This window comes from Pseudochaenichthys georgianus, chromosome 21, assembly GCF_902827115.2.
Source record: "Pseudochaenichthys georgianus chromosome 21, fPseGeo1.2, whole genome shotgun sequence".
Classification (NCBI taxonomy): Eukaryota; Metazoa; Chordata; class Actinopteri; order Perciformes; family Channichthyidae; genus Pseudochaenichthys; species Pseudochaenichthys georgianus.
In genome coordinates, this window is record NC_047523.1 from 12716721 (window position 1) to 12743930 (window position 27210).

Sequence of the window (27210 nt, forward strand, 5' to 3'; positions counted from 1 at the left end):
ATATATACAGTGGGGCAAAAAAGTATTTAGTCAGCTACTAATTGTCCAAGTTCTCCCACTTAAAAAGATGAGAGAGGCCTGTAATTTTCATCCTATGTATACCTCAACTATGAGAGACAGAATGGAGGGAAATAATCCAGGAAATCACATTGTCTGATTTTTAAAGAATGTATTTGCAAATTATGGTGGAAAATAAGTATTTGGTCAATAACAAATGTTCATCTCAATACTTTGTTATATACCCTTTGTTGGCAATGACAGAGGGAAAACGTTTTATGTAAGTCTTCACAAGGTTTTCACACACTGTTGCTGGTATTTTGGCCCATTCCTCCATGCAGATCTCGTCTAGAGCAGTGATGTTTTGGGGCTGTCGCTGGGCAACACAGACTTTCAACTCCCTCCAAAGATTTTCTATGGGATTGAGATCTGGAGACTGGCTAGGCCACTCCAGGACCTTGAAATGCTTCTTACGAAGCCACTCCTTCGTTGCCCGGGCGGTGTGTTTGCGATCATTGTCATGCTGAAAGACCCAGCCACGTTTCATCTTCAATGCCCTTGCTGATGGAAGGAGGTTGTCACTCAAAATCTCACGATACATGGCCCCATTCATTCTTTCCTTTACACGGATCAGTCGTCCTGGTCCCTTTGCAGAAAAACAGCCCCAAAGCATGATGTTTCCACCCCCATGTTTCACAGTAGGTATGGTGTTCTTTGGATGCAACTCAGCATTCTTTCTCCTCCAAACACGTCTATTTTGGTTTCATCTGATCATATGACATTCTCCCAATCCTATTCTGGATAATCTAAATGCTCTCTAGCAAACTTCAGACGGGCCTGGACGTGTACTGGCTTAAGCAGGGGGACACGTCTGGCACTGCAGGATTTGAGTCCCTGGCGGCATAGTGTGTTACTGATGGTAGCCTTTGTTACTTTGGTCCCAGCTCTCTGCAGGTCATTGACTAGGTTTCCCCATGTGGTTCTGGGATTTTTGCGCACCGTTCTTGTGATCATGTTGACTCCACGGGGTGAGATCTTGCATGGAGCCCCAGATCGAGGGAGATTATCAGTGGTCTTGTATGTCTTCCATTTTCTAATAATTGCTCCCACAGTTGATTTCTTCACACCAAGCTGCTTACCTATTGCAGATTCAGTCTTCCCAGCCTGGTGCAGGTCTACACTTTTGTTTCTGGTGTCCTTTGAGAGCTCTTTGGTCTTGGCCATAGTGGAGTTTGGAGTGTGACTGTTTGAGGTTGTGGACAGGTGTCTTTTATACTGATAATGAGTTCAAACAAGTGCCATTAATACAGTTAACGAGTGGAGGACAGAGGAGGACGTTAAAGAAGAATAAGTTACAGGTCTGTGAGAGCCAGAAATCTTGTTTGTTTGTAGGTGACCAAATACTTATTTTACCGAGGAATTTACCAATTAATTCATTAAAAATCCTACAATGTGATTTCCTGGATTCTTTCCCCCCATTCTGTCTCTCATAGTTGAAGTGTATCTAGGATGACAATTACAGGCCTCTCTCATCTTTTTAAGTGGGAGAACTTGCATAATTGGTGGCTGACTAAATACTTTTTTGCCCCACTGTAACAGAATCAGAATACTTCATCATACAAGATAAATAGTAACAAATTATAAGATAATAGGTACGAAGATGGCTATTACAGTACAAGATATAAATGCTTTATCGCCTGTATCTGCCCCCACTCTTCATTCTATACCTAAAAAAAAATACAATCGGTGGACAACCCCTTGCAAAGTATAAAAATAACAAAAGGTAATATAGCTCCTTATGTAGGACAACTCTCTGATTGTAATGGACTTATATTGTCAGTACCACAAAATACAGAAGCTTCCTTGTTTGTTGCTGTTTTTCAAGATAAGCCGTCCCATTCGGTTTTGCTTTTAATAATGGATCCGTCTTTAAGAAATCTGTCACAAACCATAATTACCTGTCATCTCCAATCAAGCCTTCTACCATCACTGTACTTCCTTGTATTCCTACAGGGGACATCACAGTTATGCTAATAAATCTTGGTATGATGGCTGATTTCTTGCTCAGATTTTTTTACTTGGATGCACTTAAGAAGGCAAAATTGTTTATCCAGACAAAGGCTACATTTACATTTTAAGGGTCCTCTCAGACAGCTTCAAATTGTGGGTCTTTCAAATGAACGGTAGGATTTGTTTATTGTGTAAAAACCAAGCAGACCACCCAAATTATGTAGTGATGCATATTCGGGTGATGTTCTTGAAACTGCCTCTTAGGTATTTGAGTTGTTCCTCAGTGAGTACAGTGAGTACAGTGAGCACTATTCATCCCGTAGCCGTACATATAGCAAATGCCAACAAATAGCCAAAACTAATGGGAATTTTGTGCCTTGCATTCTTGGACAAATATTTGGATTCGCTTCCATTAAGCAACTAACTAGCGTCTTTCTGTTTGGAATGTGTCTCAAAGATGTATTCCTGTGTCTTGTTTTGCGTACTTCTGTACTTAAAGTTGAGTGCATATGGCACTATCAGTGTGTATTAGTACAAGTTGAGTGTGGATAACATTATAATATTTGATATCCTTGTGATTTTTGTTCCACTAAGTACCGCTATACTGTTGTGGGAGGAACGTTTTGGTTTGGTTACTGTTAATTTAGCAATATGTAATAGGGAAACACCAATGTAATGGCCAATTGGGCTTATTCAGAGTTAATGTGATGAAAGGCTGAAAAACAGTTATACTTGTTTTCCGAAAAACATAAGCATTTGTATCTGGCTCTAGCTATATTGCGAATCTTGGCATTGTTTTGTTATCGGCTGAGAAATTTCACATTGGTGCATTTCTGGTTGGTAAAGATTTGGTTATTGAACAAACTCTGCTAGCTAGCTTGTCAACTGTCACAGGTATGCAGGGCTGTGCTGGAAAAGACTCATTGTTCCAGTAAACTGAAGACACTCATTAATTATTTCTGACCTCTGACAGACACTTTTAGTCGGTAGATGCTTTCTGTCTGCTGTCTTTCTTTCGCCCTTTCAGTTTGTTACTTTTTGTTATTCTCTTTTTTTATATCCATCCAGCCCTTGGTTTGGATCTATAGCGGTTTCTTTTGTTAACCTTCGTACTGTCTAACTGCGGTATGTCTTTTTCACACAGTGTTTCACTCCGTCTATCTCTGCACATTAATAATACAGGGAGGACTGTTTGTGCGGTCTAATTCAATTGTACCTCTGTCTTTGTTGCAGTGAATGGTATCTGGGAGGGCGGTAGGACAGCTCTTTTACAAAGCAGGTCTTATCTCAAATTGCTCAGTGTTTGAGAACACAGACGACAGTCGAGAATGAGAATAGAACAGCATGCCAATGCTAAATGGGTGTAAATAAAAATGTTTCAACTCAAACACGACTTTTAAGTGCTATTGTTACCGTGTCAGAGCAATAAATAACCATTTTCTTTTGTACATTTGTATTGCATTATGTTTTAAGGTGTTTTTAATATGTTTGTGTTTTTGTATAACTACAGTATGTAACCGAAGTATATTTTATGGTCCATTTACAAAAGTTCAGCAAGGTACTTTTAGACAAAAGGTGCAAAATTGGATTCTGGCTGCTCAGTTAATAGAGCACATAAACAGGTTAGGTCATTACACAGCGTATTTTCAAGGACTTTCCCTTTCTGTCTATCTCTCTCAGGATGTCACGAGTATCAGTCCACCTGTGTGAGGTCCGATTAGTCCACTTATTTATTTTGTCCAAAACTGATCCTGCGTTAATTGGTAAGTGCTGTGTTATTCCTGTCCTTTTCTGACAGCGTGACACAATAAGATCACAGCTATCCAACTAATTAAAGTCCCCTCACATGCCATGTCCTCTATGAACCTTTAATTGGCTTGAAAGGCTACAGGTAGGGAGAGATGAGGAGAGTGGCTGACAGAGAGAGACAGCTTGCAAACCTAGTAACCTATCGAAGAAATTGCCCCAATTGACTAAGACAAATCATATCTTTAATGTGGGTAAAAATCTCGTACTTGTTTTTCTTCTTGCATATGTGTTTTCTCTTCATAGCACAATCTTGAAACGTGTCAGAGGACAATTTGACTGGTTGAAAACCATTCAAATATTGTGGGGGTTCCGATGTAGCCAAGACTCTATTTGCGATGGGCCTGTACTTTTTTATTTGCGGATTAGCAAAATAAGAACTGAGTTAAAAGGCAAAGTCCATGACCAGAGTTTTTCACAAGATGCCATTTCACACTCAGTTAATGGTTTATCTTTAGCCAATCGTTACTCAATTGTTGTCGGACAGAGCCAATGTTGCTTGGTCTGAGATTACATTTTGACCTGCATGTAATCAAAACCTGCTCAAACATGATTGGTTAATGGGCTGCTGTCTAGCTCACTTGGTTGAGAAGCAGCCCATTAACATTCCCCTCTACAATCTACCTTTCTAATGATGACTAAACTGCCGACACATATCTTAACCTCTTAAGCCCCACGGAGCCCGAAAATGCTATATATGTAGCAACAGTGCTATATCTGAAGTGTCATTCATGAAACTATTAATATTCCATACCAATCTGACCGGAGGAAACTTGGCTAACTGACGATATGAAAAAAAAAATGTTTTTCGAAAAAGTAGTCTCACAAGAAGCCTCCCCATGGCAAAAACGGGCAATTGCTATTTCTGCTCATAACTCACAAAAACGATCATTTATATTTCATACTTTCTGCACAAACAACACATATTCTGAAAGCTGAGATTCCACAGATTACATGGGTATACACCCCATCACTACAGGCACAACATTAACCGAGCTAGCAGCCAGAACATAGCAAGTAAACAATATCAGTTTTCAACTCCATGACAATAATTAGGTCTTACCTTGGCTGTTTTGTGATCAAAAGTTGTGTTCAAAGGAATACAAACGCTGCTCAAGGTTAATCCAATGTCTCTTGTCACTTTAAAATGATTACTGATAATCAATCCTTTCATTCACGGCAGAAGAGTAGGTCCAACGATTAACAGTCTGTGGCTTCAGCTGCGGGAGATGCGGTTTACGCATAGCTCCCCCTCCGCAGGCGTAACGTATTTACGTATTTTGAAACTGCCACTCGATTCGATTGGCTCTAACAATTCAAAAAAGGTGTCAATCACCCAAATCGACCAATGGGGTCCAGAGATAGGATCTTGCGTAAGTATAAGTAAAGGCAGTATAGCTGGTTTATGCACACGCACACTCTTTTTACGCAGCATAGCATAGCATAGCATAGCATAGCATGTCCCGCGGCGACAGGAGAGCAGAGAACGGCATATCGATCAGCAGGATTTGTTTTCTTTGCCAGAAAGAAGACTTTTTTGTCCGTAGAGGAGGCATTGGACATCGTATTTCAGGACTCTCCGTCGGATGATAGTGATCGCGTCACACATAAAGGGGACAGTAATGACTCTGATTATGAACCCCCGTCACCGGAAAGGTATGTAATCTCTGTTTGTATCTATTACTTATTTATTTGGTTTAAGAGTATTGTGAAGCTGACCATTGAGCGGTCCAGACCAAGCAAGGAGGCAGAGGCAGAATGTCCAAAAATATAACCCGACGTGGGCATTTATTAAAATCATGGGCACAAAGTTCACCGCCTCAATCCTGCGGTTCTCCTTTCGCACATCCTGCAGCCACAAGGATCTCACACACCAAGCCCTCTCCACAGACAGGGAAACAGAGCCCAAATACCCACACTCCAATCAGCACAACAAAACACAGGTGAGGGGAGAGGAGACAACACAAGACACCAGGTGCACACAATCATCAGCCACAGACAACATATACTGTGCAATCACGCCAATAAAGTGCCACATTACCCGGCCCGAAGCCGTCAGTCCATAGTCACCTTCGTCACATTTCCTTCCCCCTCTCCCCAGGAAGCACAGTGTCTGTACAGTCTCGGCCTCGGTACAACCAGTCATCCACCCGGTTTCAACGCCGTGGCCCCCCGGTCCGTTCCAGGCACAGCCACCCCCAGCCGCGGTTGCTCTCCTTGGTCCCTCCTCTACCCTCTCGCAATTTTCACCTCCTTACTTGGTCGAATCCCACTTCTGACACCAATTGTGAAGCTGACCGTTGAGCGGTCCAGACCAAGAAAGGAGTCAGAGGCAGAACGTCCAAAAATATAACCCGACGTGGGCATTTATTAAAATCATGGGCACAAAGTTCACCGCCTCAATCCTGCGGTTCTCCTTTCGCACATCCTGCAGCCACAAGGATCTCACACACCCAGCCCTCTCCACAGACAGGAAAACAGAGCCCAAATACCCACACTCCAATCAGCACAACAAAACACAGGTGAGGGGGGAGGAGACAACACAGGACACCAGGTGCACACAATCATCAGCCACAGACAACATATACTGTGCAATCACGCCAATAAAGTGCCACATTACCCGTCCCGAAGCCTGAATGTTACAGTATTACTCCAGTAAGTCATGCCATGCCCTGTAACAGTTCTTTTTGGTAGTGAAGCACAGAGGGACCTGACACTTTCTGCAGTACACAGGTGTCTTCACCCTTCTGTTGCCAGCATCAGAGCACCTCCTGCAGTACCTCCTGACCTTGGTGACATCTTCCCCATAATACTCGGGCATCCAGAAGCCATATCATCATCGCTTTCCTCACTGTGAAAACAAATGTGGAAAAAATAAATAGATTAATTCTCTGGCTTGTACTTTCAAAAATGTAACTCAAATCAGAAATAATTTCTCTACAACAACAGCAGAACATCAATTTTGAGTGTGTGAAATAACATTATATCACTCAAAATGTATACCGTGTAAATTATGTTAGACGGGGTTCATATAATCTTTTCAATATTTAATAATATTCCGTCTGTCATATATTTATTAGGGCTGGGACTTTAACGCGTTAATTAAGATGAATGAATTACACAAAAATTAACGCGTTTTAATCACACTTATTTTTGCACAGCGGAACGTTTCTCACTGGATGAGTTTCAGGCGTACCGATTATACTGGAGCACCAACTAACGTTCATGACTTCAGCATGGGACTTCAAACAACAACAAACCACGGTGAACAATAGTCAAACATGAACGAACAAGCTGATGAGTCCGCTTTGGTCGGCCCCGTGGATGGGAAATTTTGTTTTAAAAAATGGACGGATGGAAGCGTCGATAAGAGCACGGTTGTGTGCAAATTATGCAAAAAAGAATTTGCATATCACCGCAGCACATCAAGCCTAAAGTATCACCTAAATGCAAAGCATATAGCAGCTAGCGTGGACGTTAGCCCGACTCCGAGTGCAAGGAAGGAACCACACCCTGACCAAACCCACACTCAACTAGATGACTGGTTTCAGGGCCAGGATAAGTAAGTCCACGTCTGAGAAAATAACCAACTCCCTGGCTCACTGGATTGCACTCCACTTGGAGTAAAATCCATGTGAAAATTGCTTCTCACTGTTCTCAGGTCAAATATGTATATTTGATTAAAAATGCGATTAATTTAGATTAATTAATTACAAAGCCTCTAATTAATTAGATTAATTTTTTTAATCGAGTCCCGGCTCTAATATTTATATATGTATATTGTGTATATACATATTATGTATGCATTTGTGTATATATATAATACGTAATAATTGTAAGTCCCTTTGGATAAAAGCGTCAGCTAAATGTAATGTAATAACGTGTTAAATTCAACATGTATATGTCTTGTTTATTTCAACAACAAGAACAAGAAACGGCATCCATCTTCTGTGTTTGTTGTTGAGTGTGTGAAAGAACATTATATCACAAGATGGATGCCGTTGTGTTATTGTCACGTGCGTGACATTACTATAGATGAATACACTCTTACACCAAATGAATAACAAAAAGATAAAAACAGATGAATACTCTTACACCAAATAAATAAGTAATAGATACAAACAGAGAGATTACATACCTTTCCGGTGACGGAGGTTCATAATCAGTCATTACTGTCCCCTTTATGCGTGACGAGATCACTATCTTCCGACGGAGAGTCCTGAAATACGATGTCCAATGCCTCCTCGACGGACAAAAAAGTCTTCTTTCTGGCTGCCATTGTTACAATGAAGACAAAGAAAACAAATCCTGCTGTTTCGCTGATCGATCTGCCGTTCTCTGCTCTCCTGTCGCTGCGGGACATGCTGGGACATGCTATGCTATACTATGCTGCGTAAAAAGAGTGGGGTGTGCCTAAACCAGCTATACTGCCTTTACTTATACTTACGCAATATCCTATCTCTGGAACCCATTGGTCGATTTGGGTGATTGACACCCGAGCTCGGGTCCGTGGGGCTTAAGAGGTTAAGAGGTTAAAGAACAGGATTGGTCTGTTCCCAATGAATGTGGTGTACTAGGTGTGAAAGTGTGTGTGTGTGTTCGTGTGTTCGTGTAATGAAGTCCGCCATTGCAAGATTGAAATGGAGGATTAAGCCATGATTATGTTTGACCTTCAGCATGTTTCCATTGAAAGGTCAGACATCAGGTCTTTACTCCCCTGAGATTACTTCCCAGGTTAAGATTTACCTCTCCATTTGCTGGACTATCTCCGCTGTCTTCTTTCATGTTTGAGTTCAGATGCAACTTCCTTCATATCAACGACGGTCGTCACACGCTTCATCTTTTTTTTATTCTATACAAATGTGCTTTACAATTTGTTGGAAACCTGACTTATGTCAATGGTTAAAGCCCTCTTTCCATTGGCATTTGTACATGAATGATTGTCATTACACAGACTTTATTGTCGTTTGTTCATTATTGAAAACCCTTCTCTTCTGTTTTTTTCCTCCATTTCCTTCCAGATGAGGGCTACTACCAAAGTGGAAGGTTTCAGTTTGAAATAGATGTCCCAGAAGCCTATAACATGGTGGTAAGCGTTCCAATTATCTCTCATCATTTTGGAAAGTAATAGTCTGGGCTGTATTTTATGCATATATGCATTTGGCAGCAGCCTCCTGTGTTTGAATAGAAACTTCCAGATTTGCTTTGCATGAAACATTCTCCAGCACAGTAGTGGTGCCCTAAACATCTAAATGTAATGTGAAATGTAAGCAAATGGCATTAATATCACATTTCCTTTCAATACAATTCATAAATGATATCAAAGTAGTGGCATTTTCTTATCTCTTAGTGGAAGGACTTCAAATAACCGCATAATATTTTCCACCTGACCTTCATGACTTTTTTTCTGTTCTTCTATTCATTCTTGGCTTTATCTCACCGTGCCAGTGTGTGCCTGTGTGTGTGGGGGTATCTTTTGTTTGTGTCCGTATGTAACCCTGAACATGTATGTGTGCCTTGTATCTCAGTCTTTTGTCTGAGCCCTTTATCACACACTGTTTCTCTCTGTTCATCCATCTGTGGCAGTTTTATGACACCTGCCACGGACTGATAAATAATAAACGTTCATTCATGAAAGGTTAATCGATTCATAATGTTGGCCCCAGTGGCTTCAAGTAGAGAATTACACCACTGACTGACTTTGGGTAAGAGAATATGACTCAGATGGTTTCAGAAGCACTCTTTATCAGTATATGACCTGTAATAAAGTAACTTTTAAAGCTGTGTGAGGGTTTTAATGGCCCAACAAGCACAACAAATCAGTCATCTGCCTGGTTTGAAGTCTTATTACAAATATCCATTCCTTGACTTTTCAAAACAGCGTGTCATTGATTTTCCTTCAGACTTACAGGCTTTAAGTTAGGTCTGTCATGTAATTGGGTTTCTATCCATCAAGTTAACAAACTTTTTTTTGAGTTTTTGCTGTTACACAGCACGGGAAGTGCCCAGAACTGATGGAATCCAATAATAGCAATGACTAATAATGACTCAGAGATCATCTTAATTTAGAAGGGATCAACTGAACAATTAATATGGGCTGTAAATATTATCTGGATTTATTTGAGATTTGGAAAAGGGTGCCAAAGTGAATTGACTTTATTGAAATATGTGCACAGTATAAGATATGTTGCAGTCTGTTTGTTATTAGGATTTAGTGCAAATACATTACGACCTAGTTTGTACTGCAGCACGGTTTCATTCAATTACAGGTTGAGGGTGTATTTCAACCAAAGGAAACCACAAGATCGCAATAAAATGCATTTGCATGTTGAGAAAAATCAAAACAACCATTTTTCCCTTGCCTTTTCCCGAGGTCTGTCACTATTATTAACATCCTATGCACTTTTCATTATCCCTGACAGAGCTTCCCTGTAGTTAAAGGAATTGAAGATTTTCAGATTACATGATTAATAATTATAGTCATTTCACACGGGCACCTTTCACTGTTAAAACATAGTAAATCTCAGCAGTCCAAAGAATGCATAAATATCTTTTCTGATTTGAAAATAGTCCACATGTTCATGTTATTCTAAATGTATAGACATTTTGATAACAGGTAAGATGGCTTTATATCATCAAACTTTGAAACTGAGTTAATATAGAAACCTTGTGTGAATTCTTTTTTGCAACCTGCAAACTTACAAACAACAGAAAAAACCCCAAAAACATAATTGGATATGGAACATTTATTGCTGATACAATATGCATAAAAGCCTTCATGTTGACCAACAACAAATAGTAATCTACCTGGGAGCGCTGTTGTATTTGGCTTATCATAATTATCAACAAAAGGAGAAATTGATATTTTGTCTTGTTACATATTCTTTGCCATTTGTCTATCTGAGGGTGCCTCGCAGGTCGATACTAAACATGGGTTTGATGTTTTTAAATTGCATACTGCATACTGGTCCTCTCACGCACATACATTCTCCTTACAGTATACATACATAGGCTATATGAGTCCGTGTATCTACGGACCATTTGTTTTTCTTTATTAAAAAAGTAAACGGAAGAGCGTCTGAGAGGCGTTTTTGTCCTTTTGCATTTTACCTTACTAAATGGTCTAATGGTCAGTGGAGCGAGGGGGGAGGCCCGCGAAACTCGCGGAAGTGATTTCAAAGCAAAAAGCACTCATTTGCTTGAAACAAAGAAAACGACCAAGACACACATTGAGTCCAGAAAATGAATGTTATGAAGGGCTGTAAATATAATAAGCCTGTGTCTAAAATTGACAACAGGCTTATTATATTTACAGCCCTTAAAGAGCCTGTGACAGCATCCCAACAACTGTTGTGCAATGAAATATTGGGCTACTAGTAATCTCGAACCGTCAGTTTAAAAAAGAAAAAGCGATACCGTTCCGTTAAATATCAATAATTTCGAACATCGCGGGGAAATTCCTTCGACTCATTTTGAAGTTTTGGGGGAAGCCGGAAGTGAAGTCAATGCGGGAACGCTTCGAGAGCCAAACACGGACAAAGTCTGTTGTCATGCGTAGAAATGGTGAATTACTGAGATTAGGCACGTTAATAACGTTTTAATGAAGTTGACTACAGTATATTCATATTTGTCAGTGCTTTCATGTCAATTCGGCGAACATAAACATAAATGATCGTGGTGAAGATGATGATTACATTAGGATTAAAAATCGGTAGTGAGAGCTGCTGAATTTCCTCCCGTCGGATGTGATATAAAAACAAATCGATTATTTTTGTGGTTGTAAACTCAAGTGGATGAAACTACATTTATTAGTGCTTTCATGTCAATTCGGCGAACATATGATACATTAAATGATCGTGAGGATGATGATTAAAAATCGTTTGTTTGAGCCGGTCTGCATTTCCTGATGAGAAAACAAACCGATGCTTTTTGTAGTTGTAGTACACCAACAACATGGATTAAACGTGTGTTTTTTTTACCACAATGTTGTGGAAATTAATGGATAAAATGCACGGATTATTATTATTATTCCCACTCCGATCGGGACACTAGGTCCACCGTTTCCCCGCAGCGAGGCTCCCCCCGTTGACAGTTTACGTGGGCTGGGTGCAGTGGCGGACTGGCCATCGGGACGAATCCCGATGGGCCGGTACCGAAGTGGGCCGGTCGGATAAGTAACTAGCACATCCCCCATAGGCGGCGCGTGAGGCTCAGGTTTGAGAAGGCTAAATAACTTATTTTACCTGACGCAGCCCGCCTCCGGCGTCTATAGAAAAGAGATTAACTCAGTGTGCGGAGTTTAAATCTCTCAAGTCATATTACAGGATAAAGGAAATACAGTTTAAACTGCCGTATGCAGAGAAGACGCCGACGTGTCGCACTTATCATTCATATTACATCATCAATCAGATCATCGATCATATAATATCATAATATATCATATATTTCCTTATCTGAGTCAGCTTCTCCAGCCTCATCTGGCCGTGCAACACTCACAGTGTCACAGACTGTATGCAGAAGTATTATTTAACACATTATGTTGACGAAACACTCGAGACAAATGTAATTAAAGTCAGATCCACTCGTGTCTTAGACGTGAACGCGCTCTCAGTTGGAGAGAGAAACCCTGGCTTGATTTACCGAGTTGATAACCAGCGTCGTAGGACCGCTTAGCGAGATCTCGTTTGTTAGTTTGTTGTTGTTGGTTTGTTTGTTACTCAAACATATCCAGGGTCTGTTGAACTGGCTTCGTAGTACAGGGCACAGGTGGCTAGCAGCGCTAATGTCAAAGACACAGACATTATACATTATATTTGTATTTTACCAGGATGCAGTGACACAAATATTTACATATTTACATTTACTATCTACAGCACCCGCCGCCCCTGACATCCCCCACTCCCCCCGTTGACAATTTACTAGCGGTACCGAAGTGGGCCAGTCGAGAGTCCCGGGATGATTTTTAGTCCCATTCCACCACTGGCTACATGACCATATGATCGCCCATATTGACGCACCTCATTCCTAAACTTCTAACAGATACATAAACCGATCCTTCAGCCTCATATGAGCTCTCAGACACGTTCAACATTAACCTGTCATCGCTGTCTGAGCTTTCTGCTGTGTGCACCGTCGTGCGTTTACATCTGACTGTATATATATAAAGGTTTACATGCAGATGCTGGGATCCTGGACGGTGCAGCTTGAGCGCTGTGCCCTCAATGACGTCACCCATCATTTGGCGGGACTTGAAGAATCCGCGAGAAGATCCAGAAAATTGTCAACATTGAAGGGCAGATTAATGGTTATCAAAGTACAAATATCCAAAATCAGTTCAGTAACGGTTTTCAAGGGGACAATATGTACTCAAATTGATGGGTTTGGATGATGGGGGGAAAACCGTGTCACAGGCTCTTTAAGGGTGCGTTCACACCTAATAGTCCGCTCTCTGGTGCGCACCAGACGACAGTTTGTTACATTGTTTCATTTTTCAGAAGGTTCGGTTTGCGTTCACACGGGCAAAACTCAAACGGACTCTAAACTTTAAACACAAGTCATGTGCTCGGAAATGCTGTTCAACCATTGGTCAGACATTAAGGGGGTACAAACGCAACCCCGGCAATTTCTAGCGGAGCCTCCGCCATGGAGCATCGGCACTTTCGGCAGGTTATTCTCATGCTGCTGTTAGTCTGGAGATCAACAGACACTAGCGGCCCGCGCATATGACAACGTCCGTTAAAAAACATTACATGGCTTTGTTGAATACTCGATTCTGATTGGTCAATTCAAAACACGTGACACGTTTTTAATCCAGAACAGACAGACCGCTGTCAAGGATTTATTGACCGTTGTTAAGGACGCTCACATCTGCACAAAGAAGTCCGTTCGATTTAACTGTATACAGTTTGGCTGAAACTAACTGACAAGACAAGAGCGACAAGAAAACAGCAGAGAAGTAACGGGCAGAAACCCGCCTTTTTACGCAGCGGTCCAGACATAGGTCAGACGGCGACACATATTCAGTTGCCAGTTACTTTGGCATTACGGCAGGGATATCTAGATACTTCCCAAGGTTTGACATAATGAATTGTGCTACTTTTAAAGCAAGCAACGATTTTTTCAAATCTGTAATCAAAAAGCTCCTCAAAAACTCTATCGAAGCAGTTCCTGCCGTTGCTACGTTAGTTCAAACAGTAACAACGGACTATTTTTCTTAGCGGATGCATGTCAATTTAAATACAACTATTTTTTAAATCAATAAAATCATTTTCTAAATCCACAAAAGCATTTCAATTAATATTGGGAGTCATGTCGTTACTTTGTTGAGAATGTGGCCATGTAATAAGCGGGATAATGTGCAGCATTATCCATGAGAGACGTTCTGCAGAGGAGGGGCGTTTCACCGACGACAGGTGTTCTTACTTTTATGTAGCTGACGGAGAATTTTTACTTTACACGACACTGTTCAACACTTAATTCTGCTTTACTCTTTAACTAAACAACCGCGGATGTCTTGAAAGAGTCTTTCGCTAAAGATTTTTGAAGATATCCGCGTTCTTGTGACATGTAAATACTGCGCTTCCTATGTTTTGGTGCGGACTGCGTTCACACCAGCAATGAACCGCTCCAGAGTTCGCAAGCAAGCGCTCCGAGACCACCTATTTTAGCAGACCAGAGTCCGGTTGTTTAGTTCACTTAAGAGGTCTCGGACTGCGTTCACACCGACCCAAATGAACCGCACCAAGCGGCTAAACGCACCAGGGTTCGATTCAACCGGACTATACAAGGCAGGTGTGAACGCACCCTAAGATACACTTAGGTGTTTAACAGCTGACCACTACCATGACGTACTTTGTTTTAGTAGATTTCGCAAAATGTATAAATATGAGCATTACATTATATGAATATGAGAACAAAATGCATGAATGTGTGAGTGACAATATATGAATGTGTGCATCGAAATATGATAATATGAGAGCAACATGTATGAATGTGTGAGTGTAAATATATACGTGTGTGAGAGTGAAAATGTATGTATGTAAAAGGAGAATATATGTGTGTAAGAGTGAAAATATGCTGCATTTTGAATGTCCGATAGTCCACCATTTCCACCGAAAATATCAAACATTTAATAAAAGTGAAAAACAATGAACAAGACTTAACGTATTCATCATAATTAATTATATTTATTTCGTTTGGATGTAGGATTTTTGACTTTGTTTAGAGCAGTGATCTTCTACTATATGAACATTTTGGACCCAAAATCACAAAAAAAACCTAAAAACAGATTTTGAAAATGATATTATTTTTCATATAGGTAACACAAACATACACAATGAAACCATTTAAAAGCTGGAAATATATACATGGGATGTCACTATGATAATGTGAAAGTTTGATTGAGGTAGCATGGGATTTCATTCTGATAAGGCAAAAGTGTTATTATAAATATAATACAAATATATATATATATATATACACATTATGTACAAAAATCCGTTTTTTCTGTCTTTATCTGTGCCACGCTTCAAAGTGGTTTATGTCAACTACGACACAGAGGGCAACATCACAGGTTCCTCCTCCTCCATGTCAAGAAACAAGCTTAAAGCTTGACTCACGTTCAGAGTTCTCTTCATCATAGTTGAATCTTCAAAACTCTAAATCTATCTAACTATATCTAAATTCTCAATGTTTGTCTGTCACTTTACTTCAATCGCAGTCTCCCGCCGTGTCTCTTCGTCTCCCGCCGCCTGTCTTCGTATATCTTCGTCTCTCTCCATTTCCCGCCGTGTCTCGTCGGTTCCCGCCGTCCCTCTTCGTCTCTTTTCGTCTCGTTTCGTATCACTCCGTTTACCTGATTACCTCACCCCCTCCCTGGTAAATACATCCTGTTGAGCAGAATCTACAGTTTCCAGTATATTCCGTTTCGTAAAATGATAAAATACGGCGAAGATATTAAAATATGTGCTTCCATTATTCATACTTCTGAAATATATCTGTGTTAACTTTATATCATCGTATATCCGTGTTTATTGGGTCTTTTTGCATGAAACAAAGACTGGCATATAGTTTCAAGCCAGTACTTTCGAGATAAATGCACATATACTTCCTGTTGAGCAGGATCTACAGTTTCCAGTATTTTCCGTTTCGTAAAATGATCAAATTCGGCGAAGATATTCAAATATGTGCTTCCATTTTTCATACTTTTGAAATGTATTAACTTTATATCATCGTATCTCCGTGTTTACTGGGTCTTTTTGCATGAAACAAAGACTGGGATATAGTTTCAAGCCAGTACTTTCGACAGAAACACACGGCAATGTTGTCCGGACTGTTGTTTTTATGCGGCACCGGCTTGAACAGGTCATGTGATCTGATCACGCCGGCGTGACGGTCGACTCCAAAGGATTAATATTAAATACATATAAGTATTTTTACAACTTGTATTTAGAAATACTCTGTTGTAATTATTGATGCATACATGTGTTCATCCATTCAATGTGGCATCTGCTATAATGGGGTTAATGTATGATATTACTTAATAATACAATATATTATAATATATGATATGATAATTACATTTTAGTTTTATTCATTTCTTATTACATAGTTTCTCATTATTATTATTTTTATCGCTCATCTTATTTTTGATTTTATTAATCTGTGTGAATCTGTGCTGTCCTGTTTTTCACTCTCACCCTGTTGCTGTTTGAACTACTGCATTTCCCCACGGGATTAATAAAGGTCCATCTTATTTTATCTTAATGTATAAATTGATTTACTTCAATCTACTGTACTGTGTAAAAACACCACAACAATATTACAAGAAATATACCGCATAAAGCAAACTATATACTTTATTTGATCTAAAATATTGATGTTGTTTCATTATAGTAGCTTGTGAAAACCATACAGTAACAAATAAGTGATTAAATGCTACAGTATTCAGCAAACACAACTGCAGAGCTGCAAATATTGCAAACAGACTAAGTTCTACAACACCCAGTTGTCTTTGTGTATTTTGTGAATGAAGCGCCATCTCATGGTTAAATCCTGTAATTGAACAAATGGGGAAATTGGGCAACGCCCTCTAGCAATTTGGCAACACCCCCAGCCACTGGCATCCGCTGGGCTTTTGACTGGGACACACCCATGTGAGTCTGATCTGGAGTGCTACATCTGTACTTACTAGCAGCAAAAGCATTTGTTTTAGCTCCATTTTCTCCTTTCTGTAAATACTTGTATTGTACTAAGATTATCTGACCCCCATAACAATTGTGTTTCTTCACTTTATTTCCAGCCTCCTAAAGTGAGATGTCTGACCAGAATATGGCATCCTAACATCACAGAGAACGGAGAGATCTGTTTGAGGTAATGCCTTGCTTCTATTATTCTATGCTACATTCGTCCTGCTAGGAAGTTGATGAAAAAAGCAAATAAAATATAGTATTCCCTTCGCTAGATATCCATTTCCCCCTGCAGTCCCTGAAATTGGATGGACATACCCTTAGAGACATTCAATAACATTCTCGCTAGGGATGCTTCGATCGATCGGTCACCGATCGAGATCGGCCGATACTCACTCTCTACCGATCGATCGGTGCTCTCTAAACATGCCGATCGCGAGAGCCGATCGCATGACGTAAAATACATGACACTTTTCTCTGTGTGCGACAAAACAAGCTCGTCAAAATGGCTTCACCGGTCTGGCATTATTTTAAGGTGTCCGAAAAAGACAGTCAAATAGCGATATGCAACGTGTGTGAAGCAGAAATCCTGCAGCTCCGCCCGCCGGACCAGTAAGCGGAGCGAAACACACAAGAGTTAGACCAAACACATTTTATCTACCTCTGGAACAAGCTAAACTAGTCCTTATAAATATATTTATTCTTCACTGCCGGGTCACTCATTACTGGATCAGTGAGCTGCATGAGATACTGACAGGCTATCAGGAGAGAGAGGGGGAGAGAGGGGGAGAGAGGGGGGAGAGAGAGAGGGAGAGAGGAAAAGAGAGCGCTTCCGCTCATTTCTCCCGTGTTATTATCCAAAGTGAATGTAAACTTGAATAATGTACATCATTTGAATGTAATAATTAAGTTGATTGTTGTTAGTGGAAGCTCCCGTGAATGAGCCCCATTGACTGAGTTTTAAACATCACTTTAAATGGAATATTTAAAGTGATGTTTAAATCTTCCATTTAGGCCCCGCCTACTCGATCAGATCGGCGATTGGTATCGGCCGATACTGATTCCGGCGATCGGACCCGAAATTGGCGATCGGAGCATCCCTAATTCTCGCAAATGTTATCATTTTCTTTTTGATTTTATAAACGGTATCTTGGAGTTTTCTTGGGAAACACATTTGGCGATGCAACAACATTTCCTTGGTATTACTCACAAATGTTAAATGTCTGTGTTTCTCTTTATTTTATTTCAGCTTATTGCGGGAGCACTCTATCGACGGCACAGGCTGGGCCCCCACTAGAACATTAAAGGTACATCATTTGCATTTCATTCAAAAGAAAATGTAACTTTCTTTCTGAAGAATCTTTAAGCTTAAGGTTTTTTTTAATAGGGACATTTTTTATCTAGAACATGGAACGTTAATGTAGCATGAATTCATCTGTCTTTTTTAAGTTTTGGCTGAGGGAATGACGGGACTCGAGCACCTTTCAGACAGAGGGTGAAAAGAGGTGCTGCAGCACAGGCAGTATGAGAAAAATAAAGCACTTTTGGATCATTAAAGCGGCACAAAATACAAATATGAACCTGAAAATGATCATAATAGGGCCCCTTAAATGTAGACATTAAAGGGGCCAAAATCAAAACCAATAGTCCCATTTGCTGGTAAAATACAAAGGAAACACAATGGAATCACAAGATTCTTAATAAACCTGTGTCCCTAGAGGCTTTAGTTACACAAACGTGATCTCAAATATGTGGTCTTGTAAAAGTGTTTAAAATGTGTCAAAATCAAGAAGAAGCCATGGAGCTATTGAACAGAGTTGTATTGTTAACAACCGTCTACATTCAGTGGATCATTATACAAACACTTTAGAACTGATTGCAACAGCCCTCAACATTTGGCTTTTTCTTTATCAAGCCCTGACACAATGGGGGTGTGAGAAATATTGCTAAGGGCTGTTGAAAGCACTATGGAATATCTTCAGGACACAACAATAACATGTTGCGGAGCTGTGCAAGGTACATTTCCCAATGGAAGGTTTTTCAGCTGCATAATAAAGAGTGCCTCGACTTATTTTACCCTTCCAAAAATGGAGCACTTAATGCAAGAAACATTTGCCGAATTTCAAAGAAAGTACGCATCTGCTATCCCTATTCAAGATTTGATTATAATTATGTTTGATTACAACTACCGCTTGGAACTGAAAGTAGTGGTACGATGAAGCTCTGTCTCACATGTTTAATTCTGTCTTCAACATTCTGGTCCAACCGGCACCTATCTGTGCTTCTCAACAGGGGCGCAAAGCTAGATCAACATTCCTCTCGATCACTGCACTCGGATGCAGTTGTAATAATGAAAATATGTAAATGCATGCATAATGTGTGAAGTTAGGGTTAGTGGAGGGACAGGGATTTTTTTCAGAGCTCCCTTGTCTCCAGTACTAGATTTAAAAAGTCTAGAGGGTCATACAGTAAATCCTCTTGGTGCCTTTGAGTTTCCTGCCAAGACTGTAGTTATTGTCAGGATTTGTCTTATCCCCTAGGGTTGTCCTCTTAAGGTTCTATCCCTCTCCTTTCGCCTTGTTTTTGCTGTCTGCACACTTGGGGTGCAACAACTAATCGACTTAATCGATTAAAATCGATTACCAAATTAGTTGCCAACTAATTCAGTCGTCGATTCGTTGGTGACGTCATCACGTGTGTTTTACGCGCCGTTAAGCTCCAACGTTATTGGTCTTTTTATCGGTACTGGAGACATTTATAAAATATATGTCATGTATTATTGCTACGCTACATAAGCATTATATCGCATTCTTACTGTCGCCAACTCGTTTCTAATATGCAAAAAGACAAACAAATGCGTCTATGATATATTTTCGATCTTTCCAATCCAGAAGAGAGATCTTTCTCCCCCGTCTGTGTGCGAGGGGGCGGGGCAGTTTACACACACGCGGCTGCTACATGCAGCAACACACTGCGGAGATGGCGGAGAGAACGCGCTCCGAGGTGTGGTTAAACTTTACCCGTCTCGATGTGGAAAATGCTCGTTACCAAAAGTGCAATAAGAGTTTAGCATGTCAGGGCGGTAACACGAGCAATTTGTCTAAACATTTAGCAAAAGTGCACCACATTCAGACGGAGGAATGTACCGGGTTCAACTGTCTTTCTAGTAGCTCTGTATCCCCATCCACGAGTAACGTTTCCACGTCAGGTGTTATGTGTGCTAGCAGCTACACACAGAGTTAACTACAGTATACAAACATGGGTTAATAATTAGAGGTAACCGAGTTATTTATTTTGTTAAAGTTTCAGCTATTCTGTTTACAATTCTGTCATCAGATTATTTAATACGATTTGTTAAAACATTGTTGTTTCTTTTGATGTGAAATATTATGTATTTACTTTAAATAAAAAGCAATGTTAATTTTGTTCAAAATGTGTTTAGTTAATTTAATAATATATGCATTTTTTAATCAAGTATTCATCTTTGTTGTCTTCATTGTTAGTTTCCACATGCCTAAAACAACCTCAAGCTACATCTAAAAGTTGATGGCGTTTGAGAAATTGTGCAAGGCATAATAGTCTGAATAGTCGATTATTCGTTTAATTAATCGATAGATTAATCGATTATCAAATTAGTCGTTTGTTGGAGCCCTATTGCACACATTAACGTACTTGAAGGGTCTTCTCTATATTCCGAAGATCTATTTTCTCTTCTATTTTCTGATGCGTAATGAACACATTGTTTACATAACTAGAGAATGCAATTCCTGAAGAAATTGCTAGTGGGAATGCTTTATGCTGAAATATAATGTGTAAGAAGAAAGTGCATAATCAGGAATATTTGGATGACTGAATGGTTTCCATATGAAAAGTAGCATGAAACTCCAAATGTATAAATAATGTTAAAGATGGAGTGTTTCCATTGTTCTGAATGGGAGATAAACCTCTTACATGTGAACGTTTTGTGTTCAGGGGTATTCAACTAAAATTCAACGAGGTCCAGTTAGAGAAAATGTCACCATGCAAAGGTCCGGAACATCAAAATGTCTAACTTGCTTTATGAATTAGTGTGATATATATTGAAGTGACCCGTAGCTTTATCAACATCTGCATGTAATCAACAACTGACTGCCAATCAAATAAAGAAAGTACAATTAAAAAAACAACAATATGTATTGTCAATTAACATTGAACTATACAGATATACAGTAAATACTGTGGATATGTGTAATGTTCCTCTCTGGCTGCATTTACAAATAAAATAGAGAAAATAAATAAAATAGCTTTTGAAAATATGTGCATCTTAAAAGTGCTTAATTTTAGATAAATAAAATAAAGTGTAGCAGCAGCTTGAGTTTCCCTTTTTCTTTGTTAACCGTTTCACATCATGACTTGACAGTTTCAGACGATTATAGAACAATATCAGTCTTTACACATCATAACAATTGAACCGTTTCAAAGTTTCTCTTTATTTCCTTCTTATATTGCAGTCCCTCACTCACTTTTTTTAAATTCAGTGCGATAATTGAGCTCGAGCTTGTCCTGCCAGGAGTTTGTAAATCTGGGCTGAAATGGTGTCAGGGCCATTCTCATACACATGCAGGTGCTCATTGGTTAAAGTGATGCAAACACAGGTATGGTGAAAAAAGAGAGAACTATTCGAAGCAGAAAAAAAACTGCGTAATATACCATCTGACAAAGGCCTGTGCTATAATGCTTCAATTAACTGGCTATTCTTTATAATATACTCAGATAAATAGGAGACAGAGATGTTACGTTACAAATCAAGTGTTTTTATTATTATTTACAGATACAGATTTTTCTTTTTGGATATTTTCAAATCACTCCCCTTTTAAACTCTATTGTTATTTTTAACAACTTTTTTGTTACTGTCATATAGTATTTTATACCTGTTTTTCATCTAGTCTCATTAATAACTATAATGATCATATCAAGGTGTACCTTAACCTCACTGAGCTGAGGTTATTGGAGCCTCTCAGGAGAGAGCTCTCTTCCACCTGGTTGTAGAAAAGCTCTTTAAATTCGTTAGCATAGATAGCTAACCAGATGCTAATAACAACAGATCGCCACTGTGCTTACAACTTAAAGACACAGCCACGTAAACACTGTGGCATGTGTACGGCTCCTTATGGGTACTGCAATATTTCAAGCAGTGGCAATGTTTCATAGGGGTGGCCAAATGGGGCCACTGAAAATCTTGGGGTGGCCCACCAAAACCAAAAATGTAATTGTTGTAAAAGTATAGACTAGATGAAAACAATGGCTAAGAGAATCACCTGCTGATATACTTTGGTTTATCGTTTTACATTTTCTGATCCTATTCATCTGAAGTGAATATAATACGGATAGTTAACATTTTACTTCAAACAACATTTAAAAGAACCTTGTTTTGTTATGTATACATGTGTTTGCGTGATTTTTTTTATATATGCTAGTTGTTCTTTCCTTTTTAAAAAGACAAATACAGCTTAATTGAAATAAGTTCCTTTACTGTAAGGCACAAAATGTTCAGCATTCTCAACACATACAATACACAACAGCAACATGTTCTTCAGTTATATTATGTCTCTAGGTTATAAATTGTTTTAGACTGAACAAAGCTGTTTGTGTCACACTGGGATCAAAGATGATTGACATGACTTTATTAAATCAAGTTTTAAAACATGACTATTTTATTTCAACAGGACCCAAAAATACAAGGGGTATAACATGGTAAATACATACTGTGATTGAACACAAAAACACTATCTATTATTGACCTTTATAGCAAATTCAAAACATTATAAATGATACAAAACACCACCTTTTAGTATTAGACAGAAAATAGGTGACGAGACATATTTCAATTTTTTTTTAGATTAGGCCACTGTGGTGAGAGTAATACATATAGATTGTATTCCATTTGTTTTAAAAAAAATATGTATACTTTATAAACAAACTGGTTACCCTTTTTTAAATTAGCACATTATGAAAACAAACTTGACTAATGGTCGGCTCATAACCTCAGAACACAGAAGAGGAACAACTGCATAGATTCTCGTTTCATTTTGAAGGAGCTGCAGACCTAAAGTGTGTAGAAGACTTAAATGATTAAAAAGGTCATAATCACATTAATACAACTGTACTTAGGTTTTAGTTTCACTTTTAAAAAACAGAGTTCCACATGTACTTTCTAGCATGTATGGCCATCTCCTCACTAGCCCTATGCTGCTGCTCCCCTGCCAGCTCTGTCTGTCTTTACTCATCTTCTTCTTAAAATAAGAAGAGATGTCTGTTGACTTTCTCTTCATTTTCTGCAAGTTGACATTACACACAGCAGTGATTAATAGTAGCCTACGCATTACACCAGCCCAGCATACCGACATCAGCTAACGTTAGCTTAGCAAGCTAAACTAACGCTAACTAGGATAGCCGCCAATCTGTTACAGACGAATTATACCTGAAGTCAAGCCAGCCTTTACTGAGTCCCGAGCCTGTTTTCCAGGTCTTCCAGCGTTTTTCTCGTTTTAATGCCATTGAACACCATTTTTGATCAGAATAACAGCTAAAGATAAGCATATCTCCGTGTTGTGGGGCTTAACAGGAAACAAACGTATACGACTTACCTTCTAGAAGTCTGGTGGATTTTTGTCAACTCCAGTCCAGTCAGTAGAAAGAAACGTTTTGCTGCAACCTGCTGCTGTCTGTGCGAGTATCAGAGTGGTGCGCACGAGTATCAGAGTACCATTGTAGCAGAAGGAGAGGGAGGGGCTGCAGTATGAGCGTTGGAAGCTCAAATCAAGCGACTCGCTGGCTGTGTATTTGTTGTTAAATATCAGATAAACTACTACGCATCCGTGACTGGCGAGGCGGTGTGTGTGGTTGGGGGGCCAGTGGGGGGGCCAACAAATATATCGGGGTGGCCATGGCCCCCCCTGGCCCCCCCCTGCTGGCGCCACTGATTTCAAGGGCTGGAGCGGTGTTCCGGTGCTCACTGTCAGCACTCCTTTCAGACGAGACATGCCACGTGCAGACACGTTACGCTCGTGTTATGTTCAAGGAACCTGTCCTTGGCCAGGAAAAACAGGTACTCGCTTGTTTAATTATTTTTGCGGTCTAGATTTCTTCTTCTTTTTTGAAGTGAGAAGTTGTCCGTCAGTCGGACTGACGGACGGACTCCCCACCCCCAAAACGAAAACTCTTCGGTTCTCCACGAATTACACAAGTCACCCAAATCAGCATTAAAAAAGCGGGAGGCGCCGAAAAATCCCCTATTAATGTATTGATTATAGCTCCGGGTCTGTATAGGTCAGCGTCCGGATCTGGACCGCGGTCCGCCTGTTGCCGACCCCTGCTCTAGTTAATGTTAAAATCGGAAGAAAACCTCTAAAACAAGGTCTGAACAATGTTTAATATCTCTAAAAGATTTAGAAGTTGTTTTACACGAATAATGTCAGAAAGATGTGTAACATTTTAAAGTTGGAATGAGGTTTCTGAGTGAAAGTATGAATGAACAGTTAGCAGTTGAAGTCGCATGAAGATTTGTTGAAGTCTGAACATTTCCTCCATTGACTTCAATGTTAAAATGTTGATGTATTATGGGATGTATCTCTGGAATTATGAAAGTTATGAATGAGAAAAGTAATAGCCATCGATTCCCGACCGAGCTGAACGTTTTGATGCTTGAACGGAGTTTCTGCGATGTTCAATGCGGGAGGAGAAGCGCGGCAAAATTCCGGCGGAATAATAATAAACCTTTCGTCCGTAGCATAACAGATAGTTGGAATGCTGCTAACAGCATACCCACTAAATTAACATTCTCCAGCTAGATCAAGTTTGTTTCAGAGCGATGTCCTCCTGACCCTTACTGTCACCATAAGCAAAGACATTATTTTACTCTTCGCATGATTAAATCCCACGATACACCAAAAGAAAATGGGACATTTGCCATGAAAGTGTGGCTCGAAAAAAATTGTTTTGTCAAATCTGTTTCTTTTTATAAAAAGTCATTTCAGTGGTGCAACTGTATATTTTATATCTACAGTACATTTTGAACCAACTAAGCCATCACACTATGTGTTGATGTCATGTTTGGCATAGAACTTGATCGAACTTTGACACAGGAAGTCGGGCCATTGACCAATAGCAAGTGACAGAGCTTATTGTCAAAGAAATAGGAAGGATGCTATTGTAGCTTACTAGCTAGCTATGATGCTATATTCAGTTAGGATTAAGATTTGTTATGGAAAGAGCAATAGATTGCACGACATTACCAAGACAGGAGTTTGTTTCGAATAAACGTAATGAACCGTCAGTGACCAAACTAGGCTAGCAAACTGAGCATTACCAGATTCGGGAAGCTCAAGTATATTCTTCAATAGCATTTTATTGATTTAATTTGTGTGCACTGTGAACAATATACCATCCAAAGTTCTCTAGGGTTCTTCTATTTACTTCCCCAGATAACTATTATGAATATAGCTGAAATGGTTCCTGGAGTTTGCTGGTAGATAGTGTAATTCGTTGCCATAATAGCAACACATTATACAGTTAGGATAAACCTTCTATTGACTAGAAAACCCCACATCTAGGTATTGATTTCCACTTTGAAGAAACTTTCCGAAGACCTTTCCACTATATTCTGCCAAAACCAATAGTAAAAACTCTCTCCATAGAAACATTGCTTTCCATTAATTTCATCCCCCTGTACAGTATGTATAAATAAATTAAATGAGAGAATCAATCTTTTTGTTTCCTGGAATGTATACACCATATATGTAGCCAATGTGTTGGTGGGTTGTGATGAGAATATAGTGTCTGTAACCAAGCTCTTATTATACTCAGTTTTTGTAGGATTTGGAATGGGAGCAGGCAGATGTGTCGTGCATTGACTTGCACTCGCACTACTCTGTATTTCATTTTCTTACCCAGATTTCTATCATGGGTGATTATATTATGTGCGTTCCTGGTCTTGAATATATCTATTCTTTCCTTTCAACATATATCTGCCCTTTTCTAGCCCCTTCTCTGATCAACAAACAGAGCTTATCCAGAACTGTGGCAACACAAATAATTTAAAATATAAAATGTTCTCTTGTCGCAAATAGTTAATAGCATTTCATTGACAATTCACAATACTCGTAAATACACACAAATAGGTCTATTTATAACATACTTCAGTATCAGTTTTGTATTCTTCTCCACCGCGGCCTTGAGTAAATGAAGTTGCTGCAAGGAAAGAAGCTTTTCATAGAGACTACGTGCTAATCTTTGTGTTTGTTTGGTTTGGACCAGACCTGGATTTCAACAGTCACATCAAGACAACTCGAAGTCAGCCTACTATCACTTTAAGAATATATCTGGGATTAAAGGATTTATGTCACAGCGGGACTTGGAAAAACTTGGAACCACCATGCATTTATTTTCAGTAGACTATACTAGACACGGCTGCTGGAGGCCTCACTGACACTGAGAAAGTGGATCACATGAATCCAGTTTGGAGATCTTTACACTGGCTTTCAAAGACTCTCAGGTGTTCTGCGATAGGTCTGCTTTTTTTGCCCCCAGAGTTAGAACAAAACATGGAGAAGCAGCATTTGATCATTATGCTCCATATATCTGGAACAAAATACAAGAAAACTGCAGGTCCACTGCAACTCACTTCTTTTAAATCCAGACTGAAGACTGTTCTCTTTTGCTGCTGCCATGAAATCATTTGTAAAACGTTTCCCTCTACTACATTGATGTGGCTGATTTGTTCATGTCCACCATTCAATCCCTGGCCTCTGTGGCTGTGTTTGTTTTGATTTCCTGGTCCAAGTTTAAATGCAGTCCTTTGTTGTTTACTTAGACGTAGATGTGATGTGGTCATATGCGTGCGAGCGGAATCGGGTTCATGTGCGTCAGAGAGTGCAAAACAATCCGCGAGAAAAAGTAAGTGCTAAAGCTGTGAGTCAGAAAGGATTGTGTTCGTTTTTGAGTGGATGATGATGTCCCTCTCCACTGGTCACCACTCGTCTCCACTTCAGCCCACACACACACACACACACACACACACACACACACACACACACACACACACACACACACACACACACACACACACACACACACACACACACACACACACACACACACACACACACACACACACACACACACACACACACACACACACACACGAACAGTGCCACATGAAATACCTTCGCAA

At 39.7% G+C, this 27210-nt stretch overlaps 1 protein-coding gene across 3 annotated transcripts in view; it reads left to right on the forward strand.

Moving 5' to 3' along the window:
* ube2f (ubiquitin-conjugating enzyme E2F (putative)) overlaps positions 1–27210 on the forward strand; it is a 103413-nt gene that overhangs the window by 18536 nt on the left and 57667 nt on the right. For 2 of the 3 annotated variants that reach the window (XM_034110077.1, XM_034110078.2), the window contains exons 5-7: positions 8835–8902; positions 17114–17184; positions 18250–18307. In XM_034110077.1, the coding sequence (XP_033965968.1) occupies positions 8835–8902; positions 17114–17184; positions 18250–18307 (197 nt within the window). The remainder of the gene's footprint in view (positions 1–8834; positions 8903–17113; positions 17185–18249; positions 18308–27210) is intronic. The other variant, XM_071206989.1, reaches the window with a different exon arrangement.